General features: G+C 34.0%; 1 protein-coding gene across 2 annotated transcripts in view; it reads right to left on the reverse strand.

The window, feature by feature from the left end:
• Positions 1-19049, reverse strand: part of LOC100369540 (uncharacterized) — a 54575-nt gene that overhangs the window by 12888 nt on the left and 22638 nt on the right. The window contains exons 3-4 of one of the 2 annotated variants that reach the window (XM_078013666.2): positions 16367-16510; positions 5888-5977 (exon numbers count right to left, since the gene is read on the reverse strand). In XM_078013666.2, coding sequence (XP_077869792.1) covers positions 5888-5977; positions 16367-16510 — 234 coding nt within the window. The remainder of the gene's footprint in view (positions 1-5887; positions 5978-16366; positions 16511-19049) is intronic. The other variant, XM_085507852.1, reaches the window with a different exon arrangement.

Below are 19049 nucleotides of genomic sequence, written 5' to 3' on the forward strand. Positions count from 1 at the left end.
CATGTCTTCATTTGACTTGTACCTACAGTTATAGTTGCAATATAAATACTGTAAAGGTAGATAACCTGTCTTCTTTTGACTTGTACCTACAGTTATAGTTGCAATATAAATACTGTAATGGTAGATAATCTGTCTTCTTTTGACTTGTACATACAGTTATAGTTGCAATATAAATAGTTTAAAGGTAGATAACCTGTTTCCTTTTGACTTGGCGGAATTTCGAACCTTCATTGCTCATAGAGTTTCCCCTTCATCTCTTGTGAAATTTCACACTATGTTGATGTCTAGTTTAAGCGGCCTCTAGGATTGTTGCTTGTGTTTTGTTCTCTTGAAGCAATGTGCCGCGTGCTAGTCACGTACTTAACTATACCCAAATATGACACACTTGTGGTATCACTATATCTGGGAACAAAACATATTTTAACACAATCTGTACGTTTTTTTTTGTTGGAAAACACATCACCTAGTAGACATCAAATCCAATGGACAAAATCTCCTGGAGCGATTAAGTTTGAAACGCTATCGCCAACTGAAGAACCAAAACGTAGATAATGTCTATGTTGAAACAAAAACAATCATTTATACCTTAGTGTTTCGATCTGTGTGTAGCCAACACTGTCCAAATATAGAAAAACAATACATTGCACTCACGAGTCTGCATCTACGCCTTACGTAGGTTAACTTATTATTTTTATTATACTTTTTTGTGAATCTCAATGAGAAACCAATAATTACATGAGAACTATATTATTTTATTATTGTGAAACAGTGACAACACAATGCATTAAATATTCAAGTTTAATTTGAAATATATAACACTGAGGTAGAACAAAATAATTGAATCGTTAATTTGAGACATTCCCATCAATGATACATGAAACAAAATCAGTACTGACATCAATGCAATCAGCAAACAAAATCCCCCGAGCATGAACGTGATTTCTGTATGCTAACGACTACGATATATTTGTAAAAGTTTGGACGACTACTGGTGTATGTGACTATATCATGTATGGTATTCAGAATACACTCTGTTGATTCTTTCACTTTGTAACCGGCTAGTACTTCCACTCTGTTCAATTCTATGACTTCCGCGGTTGCCATAGCTACTAGTTGAAATGTGCCGGGGGTGTTAACAAGCCATGTGAACAGCTAAATACCTTTTAAGGAACCGTTAAATCAAAAGCACTACTCGTATAATGTGTGTGCTATTATGTGGAAACGGTCGAACGTGTTGAAATATGCAGTGGTGTACACACCATTAACTCAATGCCAGCTTCTTATTACGAATAATGTAAATGTTATTGTAATTGTTGTGTCGAGATAAAGACATTTTTAGATGACTGTGTAACTGTGACTGAAGCACATTTACAGGAACACATTTCTACACTCGAACAGAAAGAGTTATTGAACATCAATATTATTTGAAAAACACATTTTATTTAAACTATTGGTTTTTGTCCGATTATGTCGTTAACTGTACGCGAGACAACAAGTTGTCAACTGAAAATCATAAGCGCCCAAACCAAACACATACTTATATTCAGATAGAAGAATATACCGAACTGATTGAAAAACAGTTTTGCCATTTGAGTTAATGCTCGAGTGTGCGAATCACTTAAATGCTTTAGACATATGACTAAAACAATTTGAATTCGTCTATATTGCTCCTGGAAAATACAATAACCGAAGCCTAAGCGGTTCAGGGTTACAGCTATTAAATAAAATAATACTTGATTATTATTTCATTGTCGTTATTTGCAATGATAATCCCCAAAAATGTCTGCTCGTTTTGACAACTGATAAAAAGGTTGGGGAAAATCTGGGCTACAGTTTTACAGAGAATACACCAATACTTATATCGTAGACATTGACATAGAGTGCGATTATAGATGTCATGTGTCAGTATAGAAAAGTAAAATGTGTTTTGAAGTGTTGATTATGTAATTATTATTGACCCGGGTCACATGTGGTTGAATTGATTGCTACTTCTTAGATAAATTTACAAAACTGTTAGAGCACATTATATATATATATGCTGGGGTATTCAGGTCACATGGCCATTAGGTCTATATTTGAAATCAAATATATAAGTGGGATTTTACATATTTACAAACTTTTTAGTAATTGTTTTCTAATGAACATAGGCAGAAGCGTTAGTATTAGTAGTTTGTAGTAGTAGACAAACATTTCTGGTTTACGACAACCACCTTATATACCTGACTGCAAAACAGACTTATTAATAAATTATATAAAATATTTATTCAGTAAATTTGAAAGCAAATCATATATATGTAATATTGATTATTTTTTCTAATTGAAGTACCGGTAATAAAACTTTCCAGTTATAATAAATTTCTGAAAATGTCAGTTATATATGGTTTATTAGCCTCTGCCGTCATGCACAATTACATATGTTACCATAGAAACCAACCAAACAACGGCTGTGAATTTACGTAAAGCCTAATTCATTATAAGTATTGAATAATTAAAATTGAAAGCCTTGAAATATACATTGTTACAATGATAACCTTTCGTAATAGCATAAAATAAATCACTAGCAGTGTCTGTTGAAAGTATTCCTATTTATCATGTCAATTGCAGTGAACGAAAAGACTATTTGCGTGCATCATCTGTTGTATTTTTTGATGTTATCAATGTAAACGACGCATAAAAGTATAACAATGACATTTTCTAAAAGCACAGTTTATCAGACTGAGATTGAGAAAAAATTGTGATTTTATGCTAACGTAAAAATTATTTACTGACTTCGACCTCTTCCCACACGATGAATGTTTTATCCCCCTCTAAATAAATAAACACGATGTAACTTGAGTTCCAATCTCTCTTGCATATGTTCATACAAAAAAGTTGTTCTCATCAAACGGGTAGCAGGGTCTGTAATTTTGAACTCGACCGTTATAAACCCCAGACAATAACAATTTCATATCAATTCTTTGTAATTAAATGTCTAGCTACAAATGACTACGAGGTACGTTACAAATATAATCTGATTGGAATCAAATGTACGTAGAAGCTTCAGTTGATTGTAATTACTGTCACAGTTGTACATCGCCTCTAACTACATACGAGTATGCAAATGAATATGCAAATCGTATCCATATATGGAATTTAGCGAATATTATAATACACAACACGATGAATTATTCAACATGAACTCATATACTACATTGACTTTAGCGTAGAGCGAGACAAATATATCTTCGTATATTCATATATTGCCTGTAGATTTTGTTTATCATTAACTGGTGGTCGATATGCAGCTCGCGTTCGAATCTTATGTAAACAAACAATATATTATGTAGATACTAACGATGCATACGTCGCATGAAAGCTATATCGATGAGGCGCAAAGAACATCGTCCTTTAACCCAAGCCTTTAACCCAAGCGCCCTTATATATTCCGATAAAACACATAGCCGTGTATTTCTATTACCGCACACTCATGGAGTTTGATAGACACGGCATCGGAAAATATACAAATTACATTACTAATAGAAGGCATTCTGCTATGACATAATATATGTTTCCTGGTGAGATACCTGTCAGCTACTGAGACATGACGCCACTAAAATACATGTGATCGCTGGCAAGACATTAATGAGAGACACATCGTGACCCCAATCTTGAAGAATTTCATAATTCACCGACTTTCAAAGCCTTTTATATTTTACACCAAGACAGCTGAGTCTACACAATGGAGTTACGGTAGTGACAGGATTGAAACACGGGTCACAGGGTGACGGTTATGCAATTAACCCGAATACTCAGTTCAATTGCCTTTATTGTATGCATTTGCTAATTCGACTATTTGTATATAGCAACCCTTGACCTTTTTCAACTACGTAGTGCAAGCTTTTGTATGCGTTATCATTGGTAGTTATAAGTAAATGCTTACATGCCATACTTTTCAGAAAAGTTTCGCAGTATGCAGTGTGAAATTCAATGAAGTAACCACATTTATCATTTTTTTTATTAGTGTTGTTGTTACTGTCAGTGCTGTTGTTAGTTTTAGTGTTGTTAATGTGTTTATTATTGTTGTTGTTTTATGTCAGTGATGTTGTTAATTTTAGTGTTGTTGTTAATGTTTTTAATATTATTGTTGTTACTGTCAGTAATATTGTTAGTTTTAGTGTTAATGTTTTTACAGTTCAGAGTTTGTATTACTATTTGAAAATATTGCAATAATTCCACATATAATATGTTGAATGGAAGGTGGCAGCTTACATGTAGTGTCTTTATATTTACCCTATATAATCATGACAGTTCAGTGTAATAATTATCTTCATGTTATAGAATAAACAAAAAAAGTAATTTAATTGGTCAATGCAAGCAGATTGAATTGTTAACATCATTTCTGAGTATCACAAAATACGCCAATGTCTCAAGACATTGGTGGATTTACACACAGTCAGCTGCGCACACGTGACAATAAAATAAATGGATAATCACTATATAGTGGCCGCCATCTTGAATGCGGCATAAAATGAAAGTCTTTCACAGAATTACGATCCGTTAGTGTAATATTAAGCCAACCGATAACCAAATTCGGCCGAATTCGTCGTTTTTGTGTGGACAAATCCCTAAAATACAAACACCTAATTACACGAAGAACATAGAACACTTTCCCGGGGTATTTGAAACCAAATATTTTGATTTCAGCTCAGCAGCCAATCAGCGACGGCCTTATAGTTAGATGACAATTTTGGCCGAAAGATTGACATTCTTGTCCTGATTTGTAGGAAGCTGAAATACGCGTTTCACAAATTGTCTCGTATTCAGTTTTATGCCGCATTCAAGATGGCGGACCCATATAGTAAATATCGCATTTATTTTATTATCACGTGTGCGCTAGCTGACTGTGGTTTTACACACTATTTCTTGGATTATTATTAAAAATTAGAACAATTTATTTAACTTTCATGGATTGTCAAACGGTTAAAATTTAAATTGAATCCCGAATTAATAATTATATTACCAATACATCCTCGAAACGTTTTACGACATTTCCAATACGGCTGCGAAATTGTAACAAACAGAATATCAAATCCTTGACCCTACAATATTAGATTTAATAAACTCGTGTAGTTTTCATTTTTTTTCGCTCATGATTTATCCCATATGAGTTATATATGTTGAAAGATTGATGAGTGATTCTCTACATCATATGCATATCTGCGTCTGCTTGAGTATATTTGATCTGAAATACTGAGAATTTATGACAAATGTGTGGGTTACTCGTACTCGACTGTAATATATGTAGTTTTATGGTGTCCAATTACGTCAATTACGATCGTGGAGGGTTTCACAACGCAAACCACTAGCTCGCCAAATACGCACAACGTGACTGTACATTGCGCAATATATGACGGTATGACGATTCAAACATTTACCGGCAATGTCAAGGAATTACAGATTCGACTTTCGAGGAAACGCTAATGACTATAACACTACCAGATGCGAACAAAAATAAATGAACACAACTAAGATTTTGAAAATGTAATCACCTAAATGGTAAATTAACATTAAGTTGTTCCATATAAAATTTGAATGTCTCATCACATACCAGCATATGTTATAAAACAGCTATAATAAATTATACCATATTTTTGCATTAATTTACCACATACATACATAAATTAGCATAAGTCAGTGCTTATTATTTAATAGTTACAACTAAAGCATGCAAGATGATATAACTTGTGCATATTAATTTTACGTACGTACGTTACATTGTTACGTTATATTGTGTACCCAACATGCAACACCAGGATGACCCAATCACATTAACGAACACTCGCGATAAGTTTAACCACACGTTTAAACGAATAGACATCGAGATATGTATGGAGTAAACATAACGCACCTTTCGAATAGTCACAAAGCCAGCCAATCTTATTAGTGTGTGGTCGATTAGGCTGTGTTTTCGAACTACAAGCGCCTGCCTTTCCGCTCTCTGAAATAAATAATTATAGTAGGTTGACTTATGACGTTCCGGATCAGCAAACGGAAATACACAGCACAGGAAAGAATGTCTGCGCATACTAGCTATAATGTGAAAGTGCAATTAAGAATAAAAAGAACAACCCTGTACACACTGCGAATCTTAACCCACCGTTTGTGTCGTTGCGTCTAAAGTCCGTACGATACTATTGGTTGTTGAGTAGTCGTTTGCCTTGCGATGTTACAACTTACATGGCTGTCAGTCAGCCATCGTGATTCAGATTAAGAAATAAATACATATACGTGTGTGTCAACGTGAGTAATGCCGGTAAATCGCTTGCTCTGCGTGGCTGTGTTAATGCAGCTTTATACCAACTAGCTCCCTATATGGAATACTATATTATAGAGTAGGGCATGAAAAAGGTTAATACAGGATAAGAAAAATCTTGTCCGAAGCTGAAGGACATGATTTAATACAATCAGGGGCTAGTCCACCCTCAAGATGAGAGGATTGTATCAAGTGTTACAAGGAAACGTGACTTCTGAAAACCATTGTACTGATGATGGTGGCCAAAGATTGTTGACATCTTTTACGTTCTGGGATACATATATATTATAGGGCTTGCCAATTGTCAATTGAACGCTGAGTTTACAGGTATTGAATACAGTCAACACAATTGGAACTATTTCGGGATAATTGGATTCGCTTAAAGTGTGCTACTGTAATGGTTTGTTTTCACACAAATATTTTATTTGTTCGTTTTAGATTTTTTCTGATAATTTCTTGTATTGATATCAGAACTGAGGAAATTAAGAACAATACTACCCTACAGCAGCACATTTTAAGCGAATCCAATTATTCCGAAATAGTTCCAATTGTGTTAGTCATTCTAAACAGCGCGTTTCGTAAAGACGTATAAATGTCGTGCGCATAGCGAAAGCTGATAAATAAGAATTGTAAGAAATATTTGCAACATTAGAAATTATTAACGACGTTTGAAGCTCTGGGATAAAGCCCAAGGCGATGCTGTCAATTACATTGTAATGTTGTAGGACAACATTATATGTATTGTACACACGTGGGAATCGTCTTTCGTTTTCTATTGACGTTACAAGCAGGGTTTGATCTGTCTGACAAAAGACTGGTGTATGACTGACAGATCATTACAAACAGTTCGCGAAACTTGAGTCGTCTATAGAAATGGATTTAAGTACAGAATAGAGTAACTTAACCCCTTCGCACCTGCCGTCGGTCACACTTGTTTTAAGACTAAAACAGATAGCATGGATAGTTAAAATGTACATGCCAACAATTATCACATGTGTGCATCAACAGTAGACTGTTACCAATGAGAATGAGGGTTACGCTGTCTGTGTAAATGACACGAAACTATTAGTAGAATTCCCAAAGGCGACAATGAGTGTGATAACGTTAGGTTCAATATCACTATTACAGATGTGTTAAACGAACTGGGAGATATAATTATAGTGCTTGGTGTGTTACCATTTACATTCAATTAAATTATTTATATAAACATTTTTTTCTCAAGTAGGTCTAATGCTAGTAGTACTAAAAATGGCCGCCACTAAATTACCATTCAAGTAAAATTACAAGCGTTTTGAATAATTGAATCCGTCCTGGATTCCACCCATTCCAATAAAAACAGTTGACTTTCAAAAAAAACATTGTCCATTTTACCAAAAATATTTTTAGGACCACAAAACAACAAAATCTTAGATGTTATTTATCGGTTCTGGTGCAGCAGAGTTCTGATCATCTGATACCTCACTACACATTGGCCAATAAACCAATATTACGTGGAATATGATTACCAACCTTCATAGTTAGGTAAATTCGTATTGTGATTGAAAAATTGTACATGAGAGACCTGATTTAGATGCGAAAAGTACAAGATTTGGCTTTGTAATACACTTTTGAAAATGTTTGTACCACACTTTGATTTATAGAATATAGTGTTATCAGGTTGACAATCGTATGGGTTCCGGAGACATCAAAATATAATGATTGTTATTGCACAAAAAATATGTATACAGATCCAAATGTGTGATAAGATTGCAATCAAGGTGTGTATTGATCGCTTGGTAAGATTGGCAACACTCTCTCTTAATTCATGAAGAAATTTGACAATGGTTAGTGATTGAATATTTCATTCAGCCTCGACGTTCGCAAACGGAAAAAATGATACTATGTTGTTTTTGAATAATAAAAAATCGCAAATCGTCTTTCCTGTCAAAATACTTCCTTCCCAGTATTTATTAACTATGGGGATCATGGTTAACATATCATTGCCGACTGTACACTCAATAGTTTGCCCACTTATTAATTATTTAGGCAATAAAAAACGGTTTCACATCCACTATTTGCGCATATCACTCGTCCTATAGTGGGCAGTACGAACCCCTTCATTCAAGTGTTGCCATATTCAATATACGTTCGCAGTGGTATGATTATGAACAAAAGGCATCGGATGTTTTGTTTAGTGTACAACAATCGAAATCAAGTTCATGGATGACAATCCAGGCAAAATGTTATGGCCATATTTCATTGAATTATCTGGTTTGTTTTTAGAGTGGTAAAATGTAGCAAAACATTAAATATTGGTGAATGAAATAAACTTGCTTACATCGGTTCACCCAGGCGAGATGCATTGTCAACGAGCACAGTTCCGCCCGGTGTTGTTAAACCAATGGAAACGTGTCTTTTCCAAAGCTGGCACATGAATGCGATATAGGCAATAGTATTCGACGAAAACGATGGATGATGGTTTGAAACGTCACATGCTAAATATGTTAATAATGCACATTACAACAAACATATAGTGCTCTAATCACCGCTGACAATGAAAAACAATAACTATGTCGATTATTGTATTCACACTGTTCTACGTCACACAACGAACATTGTTATTTGTTTACGCCAATGCCAGTCGGAAGTTGAAGGCTACATCATCTAATCAATTACGGCAAAATGAAGAGTTCGATGATATTTGCACTCTGAGTTCCTCCCTTAAAACAAATATTAATTATTTGCTCTACAAATTTGGCTGAAAGTAAAATTCTAATTCACAAATTTAGAAAGCAGAAATTAAAATCATTAGATACGCTACCGAGGCAGGGAAAACCAAAGAATATGCGTGATAACCATATGAATGAATGAATGAATGAATAAATAATTGAATGAATGAATGAATGAATGAATGAATGAATGAATGAATGAATGAATGAATGAATGAATGAATGAATGAATGAATGAATGAATGAATGAATGAATGAATGAATGAATGAATGATATTTAATAATAGCTAATTTGAGAGATAGTGCCCCTTCAAACTTATCACAAAAACTGAAGTCAAATTTACTAAAATATTGGAAGATGAGTCTGGAAAAATGATATTGCATTTCTTGAGACTGACATGTCAATATGAAAAAAGCAGACACTGCCAAAGATAAGACCACCGTGTGTGTTGTGTTAGATTATACGTTGCAATTATGTGAAAATCTTATATAAGTTAAACACCCGGGACAAGAGAGAAATAAGCCTCTCTTTAATTTTACACCTGATGCCTGGATTAATTTTAAGCTTTTCTTGATTTTACGAGTATAAAAACTCCATGAATTGATGTACGTGTCTGATATGTATATAACTCTTCCTGTTGATGATGCTGATGTTTTGACATTTTTGTTAAGGTCGAGAGTGTACTCACAGAAAATTGTTCATAGCTCGCATGACAGTGTTCATTTGTCTTGTATGTACAATCACAGTTCCATGGTAACAAATAACACAATTATACCACAAATAAGCATATCCTTATATTAGTCCGTAGTACACATTAATGCAGCAAGATATATACATTCTGAACATTTCAATTATGGGTTGGTTTCTAACTAAACAGAAATTGGTTTACTGCTTTCTAGTCAGAAGTCATTTACTCTGGATGGGCAATTACAATTAGCTAGAAAATATTATTTAAAGACTATGTGAAATAAATGTACCAAATCGACTGGTGTACGTCAAGCTTGAGTCGAGTGTTTCTATTTTTTTAAAAGTCGTCAGAATGTTAAATTCTTTACCTTGTTTTCATGCGTCATTCTCAGTAGTGTTGAATGTGAGATAAAGCTTCACGCATTACAAAGTGCAATAATTCAACTATCTCTAAGCAGCGTGCATGCATTGCCATATTTATTCGGTAATTATACAGCTTTCTCCTATTTTACAGTCATTCTAGGACCCCGAAATATGTGTTTTGTTACGTACATTGTTAAAAGCTACAATTTCTATTAAAATTATGAATACAATTATGTAATATTGCAGTTACTTATAATAATCAAGTGCATCTAATCATCCCCGCTAATGGTCTTTGCGTAAGAGCTCCTTCAAACGTCACTGTGTAATCAACTCAACGTCGATGTCATTTCATTAAAAATAATATGTTGCAAATTTAGAGAAAATTTGAGAAAGCCGCTACTTTATTCACACAATTTTTTGTTCTCACTGGAGAACACTATGACTGTATGCGTCCATCAATGATAACATGTACAGTATATAACTACGACAGGTAGAACAATTTTACAAAGAGATACACAATTAAGCACTTTAGAACTCTTGTTATAGAAATTGTTGTTAAAACGTTGTTCCATTAAATAAAAAGGACTCCCAATAATTATATATAATTTTATGATTATCTTATAACTACATATTATTTTGTTTCACAATACGTACGTAGATGTTTAGATGATGAAACCGTTCAACCACAGAAGCCAGTGTTAAATGGCTCAAAATCACTCACCACTTTTAGCAATCGCATAAAGCAAAGCCTTTTGGTAAAATCTAGCAATAAGTTTTAATAGTTGTCAATTACATCAAGAACAATAAATAATGCGACAATATTGGGTATGTCAAAAAACAGATAGATAAATGAATAAACCCGGGTAATCAGTGTAGGCCACTGGTAATCGTGTTCAGGTCCAAAACATTTGTATGTGTTCCACATGCTTAAAGATGCGCAGTTATATTAAATAGGCTGTGGACATAAACTGAAATGAGAAGTTATTGCTTCACATCATATACCTTACAGAGACTGCAGGTGGCTGATGTTAGGTTACTAACAATTTACGAGAGTAATTCCATCGTTGTGTTCGATACCATCACTATACAGTGAAAGGATATTAACAAGGTTTATGCATAGATACTGCAGTTTAATAAGGGGATGTTCTCACTAAGCGTGGTGATAACATCACTATATTTTATCAATTGCAGACTTGTCCTCTAGTAAGTTAATCAATAAAGGTTGTATCCCCTTATAAATATAAAAGTTTTATGGGTACTTTTGAAGTTTTTCATTCTATCGCTGGCAAATTGCCAGTGTTGCAGGATTCCACTATGGCGTTGATAATCGCCTTACTATTCAACGTATACTGCGGATAATATCGAAGCATCTTTCAAATTAATTACTGGCGAAATATGGAACGTGCACCACAACACGACCTCGGAGAATGACGTTTGTTATTATTTGAATCTTGAATTCTAAGCGAAAGATTTAAAACTAAATAAATCCAATCAGTGTGATATTTCAAATGATTACAACTTAAGCCAGTAGATGTATTGATTATCATTTGAACCGTGATAAAGTGGTACAGATGTAAAGCAACGTTTTGCTGTGAAGATGCCCTGACTAAGACACATCGCTTGTGAGTCTGGCAAAGATGTCTACGTGCACTCAGACGAGTACAAAATGCAATTACATGCACAGTCTCACAACCACAATTGTGGATGATCTTCAGTAAAAAAAACATATGCGAGTCTCATAATTATATTCTGCATTGCACAGACAACCAGTAGCTGTCGTATTATTCATTAACGGTTACGCTTTGAACTCGATGTCATAACATTAAGATCAGAAAAATGTTTAATCATTATCATTGCCAATGAATGCTTTACTTGAACATCCGCTGTTCAGTCCAATTCCCAGTATAGAATAACAGTAAAACAAATCCCACTTATAATTAACCAATCAACATGATTCATATTCAAAGAGTAATTGATTATAATCATATATAATACTTCAGGCAGCGGTACTGACTGAATAATGTATAATTATGAGAAAGAACTGCTTTCTCGCGGAAATAAAGTACCATTCTCTCTTGATATATTGGATACTGCCAACAATATAACGAATATACGTTTTCTATGCATAATCATTGAATAATATCATCTCGCCCTATTCAATACTCGAAGAGATGAAACTGTATTGCAATAACACTATGTTTATTTTGAGTCTGTAGGACATTCATATTATGTATTCAATAGAAATTGCATTATTTTATCAAACAGCCAACCAAGTAATTCTAACACGCATGTGTATTTGAGTATAACTAGTGAACATATAATGACTGTATGCACATATGTTGACTGGGCGATGATTCGATTGTTGTACCCAGCATCGTCTGAACATTGTACACATGTGGAGGTTCTACTGACGGATTAAGCGATTCATAATTAATAGATGTTGTGCGATACATTACAGGCTCAGACGAGTGCACCAGATGGCGCGGAAAAAATCGTTAAAATCTAAGTATAGATCGATATTATCGAGAAGTGGGGGTTGTTCACACTGTGGCTGTCAACTAACATATTGTTCTCTCTGGCGAGATTGGAATCTAAAATATAAAATATATTTGTTCGTGTATTTGCAAAGGTTCTCTGCGAAAACAAGCTTAATGAATTAGTCAACCATGATGGCACGCCACTTCCCATGCTCAGAGCGATCGCATGGCATTGTCAAAAAAAAACATATATATTGTATTTGCTCTTATAGGCCACTCACTGGCCCCTTTTGCTTATTACAATACTGATGCAACAAATCTTTGGTCATAGGTCAAGTACATCTTGTCTCAACTTAAATGCATTTTGAATAAAAACAGCTAAGTTACTAATAATTTCAAATGAATTACATGATATTAAAGAATAAAACTTATTTACAGACGGATTTGTATAAGACCAAATGGGAATGAACCGCTTTCTAAGCATCTCGTACAGAGGACATATCATAATGAAATGATATTCGTCCTCTACTTCCATCATGTCACAGACTTGACAAAGTCTATAATCAATGTCAAGCCCCATGACCCTGTCGCCCTCTATTGCCAATACATGACTGGAACATCTAAAGCATGATAATGTTCTTCTCAATTTAACATTACTAATAAATAATAAATAATCTTCCCTCTGGAATAGGACTTTGAAATTACAATATGTACGTAGTTTGTCTTTTGTACACACCTCCGCTCTCCAATTTTGTCTAAAAATATCATTTGCCCTTGACATGAATTGACAGAGAAAGGCTTCAGGGTCACCAGGACCCTGCCAAAACCACACTTCACCAAAACCAAACTCAAAAAGAATAGATTTTATGTGTGTTGCCTATGACATTCTGTCATTTTTATCAAGATTATAAGCTTGCTTAGAAACTCTACTTGGGTGCATGGTTAATAGTCTTAGCCAGTATTTCATACACTTTTTGACTGTATAATTATATAGGGGTATCTACCACACTCTCCGAGTACTGCAACGTCGGATGTGGATGACTTAACTCCTAAAAAAGCTTTGCAATATTTTAACTGGGCTCTTTCTACTACCTGATACCTATTATGTCCCCATATCTCTGATCCGTAACTCAAAATTGGTAAAATCATACCATCAAATAATTTAAAATAATCATTATATGGAAGACTCCCAGTATTATGTATCATGCGAAAAATTGCCCCCATCGCTTTTTGTGCTTGTCTTGCTAATGTATTTACAGCCATTGACCATGAATGTCTACTAGAGATCAATAAACCAAGGTATTTGTAGTAACTCACTGTATTAATCCGTGTTCCTCCAAAAGCCCAGTTTTCACTTTTCTTAACAATGCCCCCGCGTCTAAAAACTATAATTTCTGTTTTACTTAAGTTTACCGACATTTTGCAAAGTGTACAATTTTTTTCCAAAATCGACAGAAGTCTCTGTAAGCCAATAGGAGAATCACTAAAAATGGTCACATCATCTGCATACAAAAGTGAAAATAAATTTAAAAGTTCCTGTGAGATTTGAATACCCACGTGACCTGAATTTTTTAACATGGCATGGCATTGTGGACGCAATTGTCATCAGTATTTAATAATAATTAAAATTCTGAAATATGAATACAAATAATATAGCCTTAGTATGAATATAATAATCAAACCATAACTATACAATAGTTATACTAATATACTACAATGATTCAAATGTTAAACAAACGATGTATGTATACAATGTGTTTACAGAGGGAAATGGCGAGACGATAAGTACACAATGCATTGTAGGAAGACGAATGGTGTTATTGATGGCATTTGCCTATGAGCTAGATCGATGTCTAGATAATATATCACGATCTGTACGGTGTACACTATGCAAGTTGGCAACCATATACATCCATGTAATGCCGATATATAACTGCACTATACTTATAGCATGCATGGGAAGAGTAAGATAATACGACACAGTTTTACGCAACTAGTATATTTGATTATACCACAACAAATACAGCAGATTATATTAAAAAATTATAGCGGGCAATCTCATATGAAACTGTACATTTTTCAAATCATTTTTTCTTACATTAAAATTAATTAATTTCCAATGTGCACGGCGAAGACTGCAGTTTCTCATATTTCATATTGATTTTTATATTTACTTGGAGTTCAGAGTGTGTTACCATGATGAATACCAGTTGCTGAATACATCCTTATTCTCATCTTATCATATATTATATTGATATAAGAAGACGACTTGTTCAAATTTTGCACGCGTGTGCGTGATGCTGTTGTTATACGTGTGTGTTATCTGGTTAATACAACAGCGGCAGTCCGTGAATGTTAGTACATGCTACATGGCAAAAATGTAACTAAATGATGTCACAATGTACTGCCCTATAAAATATACGAAAACACATTTTTAGTATTGTGGAAGCTATAAATGATTTATAGAAGTGAGTAGTACTTTAACTCACAATAGTAAAGAACTAATTTTGAAGATCGGCAAGACAAGACAGTGTTTAACAAATCTAATTAAATTACCTTGAATCGTCAAAATCTGTTTAATGTAAATCTTTGGCAAATCAAATACTATATACTTAAAAGAAAAACATTGCATTATCATTTTTCAGAGATTTCATTTTATTATATACTAGTATTCGGACATCACATGACATGTTTACGATAGACTGTTGTAAATGGGTCCACTTGGAATACAAATGTTTTTAGAGTTATTAATTACATATATTATTGATTCAAAATCACTCATATCATGCATCTGCATATCTCTATCCAACGCATTGAACTCAAGACTTTTGATTAATAAGTCAGAGTATTGAGATCTGTTTTTCCCCATCACATGTGAATGTGTTTTATGCAAGTCAGCGTATCTATAGTGGGTGATTTATTCTGACAATGTGACTAGGTTTATTCGGGTCAGCGTACCTATAATTGGGTGATTTATTCTAATCTTGTGGCTGGCTGTATACGGGTCAGCGTGCCTTCAGTCGTGTGACTGGAATGTAAGTGTGTTTCATAAAGATATTTGTTTTAATGATATATGAATGCCCATAGCTACGGTTGCAATTAATGTAGATTCCATTTGTCGTATAGGAAAATGCAAAAGTTCAAGTACACTAAACAGACGACTGACAACAATCGACAAAACAATCTGCATGATACGCTACACAACATAGTCAAATCAGTTCAAGAAATATGTATTAACCCCATGGTGTAAAATGAAGTGAGGCTAAACGCAACAATTTATCTGTCTTTTTCACTATTCTTATACGAATATGGTTCTTGTTTCACAATACATGGATGAGATATTTGTGTAAATCCACGCAAATACATAAATATATTTAATATTAAAAAAATATTATTTTTGTAATTAACAAAAACATAAATATTAATTAATTAAATAATTAAATAATTAATACCCAATTAATATTTATAATAGTTTAATGAAGACCATTATACAAAACAGTTGCTGTTTATTGAATCGCTTGCTCGCTTAAAGACGCTCTATACATATTTTAAAAGGCATATTTTACAATGTTTACAAGATTTTCTTGACACATAATTTACCAAATATATTGACATACATGAGAAACACATTGAGCCGCATTTGAGTGATTTTACATGTAATAAACGGCGTGCCTCGACGTTTACAAGTACATTAAAGTAGTAGCGTTAACATTTACCACCGTTAGTCGACAATTCACTGAGAGAAACATTTTAAGAGATTGGAGTAATGCAAGTCATGATTTGAAGTAGTTCGAAGAATACTAAAATAGAGGTGTAATGTTCACAATGGGCTACTTACTTCCCTTTGAGTCCTCTTCAGCCGCATATCCATGGGGACAGTTGATTACTCCATCGCACTTCAACTCTTCATCAATGCACACTGTAGTGGCGTTAGTACTCTGTAATATATATTTGCAGAGGTGACACACACCGACATCAATATCTGAAAACAAAATTAATTTATTTCATTTATTAGCGATTAGAATATCAGGATTAGTTACAGAAACAGTGAGTTACTACAATAATAACAATAATAATAATAATAATAATAATAATAATAATAATAATAATAATAATAATAATAATAATAATAATAATAAATTAATTAATTAATAAAATAATAAAATTACAATCTGTTGTAGAATATTGCGTATTTCTTTCTATCACATAACAGAAAAAACAACAACATATTTTACAAACTAGCTCCACTCCATTAAGTATCAGACATACATCTGTTGCAATAATGATTGATGGGCATACATGTTACAGGCTGGTGTTTTGTTATGATCAAATAATGCAATATGACGTGCGTTCTAATTATTCATAATTATAGCTTTTTGCGTTTTTATACTTGTTTGTTATTTGTTCGGACCACCCGAACAAGGTTATATATAGAAAGAAACTATTACCAATGCATTATATGCGAGAATATGTAATTTATTTTATGTTAATATATGTGTACGTTGATAAATACATCTGATTGTGATCTTAAATATTGGTCGAGCAACGCGTAACGAAGCATTTGATTGATGCAACAATATAAGTTTCTTATGCACATGTGCACTGATTGTTATAATGGGTGCTGTAATACTTACTGCTAATTGGTGTTTTTCATTCTCAATTCATAATCATAATTTCATAATCAATATTTTTATTTTGATGATAAATTATAATCAAATGTGTTGCTCAACATGCAGTATCAAACAAAAAAATACTTTTTGCACCATATTGCACCTTTATTCAGTTATGCGAGTAAGTGTAAGTGTGAAGTCTAACTGTTAGCACTACACTCGTATTTGGTTTATATGGTAACATATACGCAATTAAGCGAAACGTTCAACATAACTCCATTACTGGTTTTGATTATTTTTCCCAATCATGCTATATACGAATATTCGTATATCGTGCGTTAATATGTGTTGAACTATGATAGACCACATAACATATTTTGGTTGTGCCCGATTGTTGTATTAGGTTTGCCTATGAAAGCACACTTGAGATTCACGTATCCCATCTCGACAGGATTAATTTAACATGACTAGTATGGCGAGGCCCTGTCTCGCCTTTTGACAATCGACAATCAATCATTCAATTTATTACCATAACTCTCATGAGAAAACAGCACTACTGCACATGCACCACGGATGCAACTACTAGCCGCATTTATTGAACTGTAAACAGTCAGATTGCAACAAGAAAGGTTATAAGGTCAACAACTACGAACCACGCACTGTTACCGGTATGTATGTTGCTTTTTGCAAGTACAACGTTATTTTGAACTAAATGTTCATACTGATAAATCAACATTATTGTTCAATTTATGGTATGTTAATTTCAACCCGTGAAATAATTGTACCGCGCATGATTGCGTAGCACCCTAGCTCCAGTTCCTTGGTGTTGACAATTCGTATTGAAGTGTAACTGCAGGTTGATTGAATTCCTTGGGAATAAGGGCGATTTATACTAGTATTCTATTTCTCATAATTAGACCGCATCCACTGACGGTTCCGAATGTTACAGAGATCAGCGGGGCAATAGACACTATGACAAAAATCAAATCTCGTGGGTCTCTCGTTCCCAACGAGATTTCGGCGGCCATTTTGGTCTAAGGTATATTGTTTGTCGCAATATATATTTTCGAAGTCCATTATATCTGAATGTATTAAGAACGTCTCTACGCATGACGTCATAGCCCAGCATATTTGCTTACACAGGCGTATCGTGGAAGCAAAGATCTTGTGAAACAACATTTGTTGGTAATTAGGATTGTTATCTCGCTCTAGATTATGACTAAATATATGTATTTAGTATATGCGTCGGTCAATACGATCATTATACATTATTCATGCGGTATTCTCGTAAACGTGTGATTAGTTCGGTGTAGGTATGCTGAAGGTAAACAACCCAGAACACAGTGTTTCCTTTTCTACCAATGTAACAGTAGTATGCGATACACGGACACAGAATAGCATTTCTAGAGTTGTTACTGGTCGTATCTGCGACAGGTGATATAAACACACATGCATGTACCACTGGAACCATACGTGGAGTTGTCAAATACATGTACCTGGTGCGTGTTGTTATAACTGTATTCGTTGGCGTATGAAAACTTCACATCATCAGGTAAATAAACAGTATTAAGCAATTATCTAGGTATTCAGTAAAAGTATATGTAATCAGCATTCAGTCTGGTGAATCTCGCTGTCATTAATTAAAAAAAAACGCTACTCCCTCTCGCTCAGCAGATTATAAATTAATGGACAGCTCTAGCAACGACACAGAACAATGGAGTCGTCGCTGTTAACCATCATATATGCGCGAGTTATGATCGCAACATTTGGTTTATTTACAGCGCTGACTGGTTTATATGCCGGTGGAAATTTATGTTACTAATGCATATGAAGAAAATTGTCATATTTGTCTTTTGAAAGTCCGGAAATATTTGTTTACAATCCATCTATCCATACATCTACAAATGAGTA

Source organism: Saccoglossus kowalevskii, chromosome 14 (assembly GCF_978046115.1).
Source record: "Saccoglossus kowalevskii chromosome 14, keSacKowa6.1, whole genome shotgun sequence".
NCBI classification, from domain to species: Eukaryota; Metazoa; Hemichordata; class Enteropneusta; family Harrimaniidae; genus Saccoglossus; species Saccoglossus kowalevskii.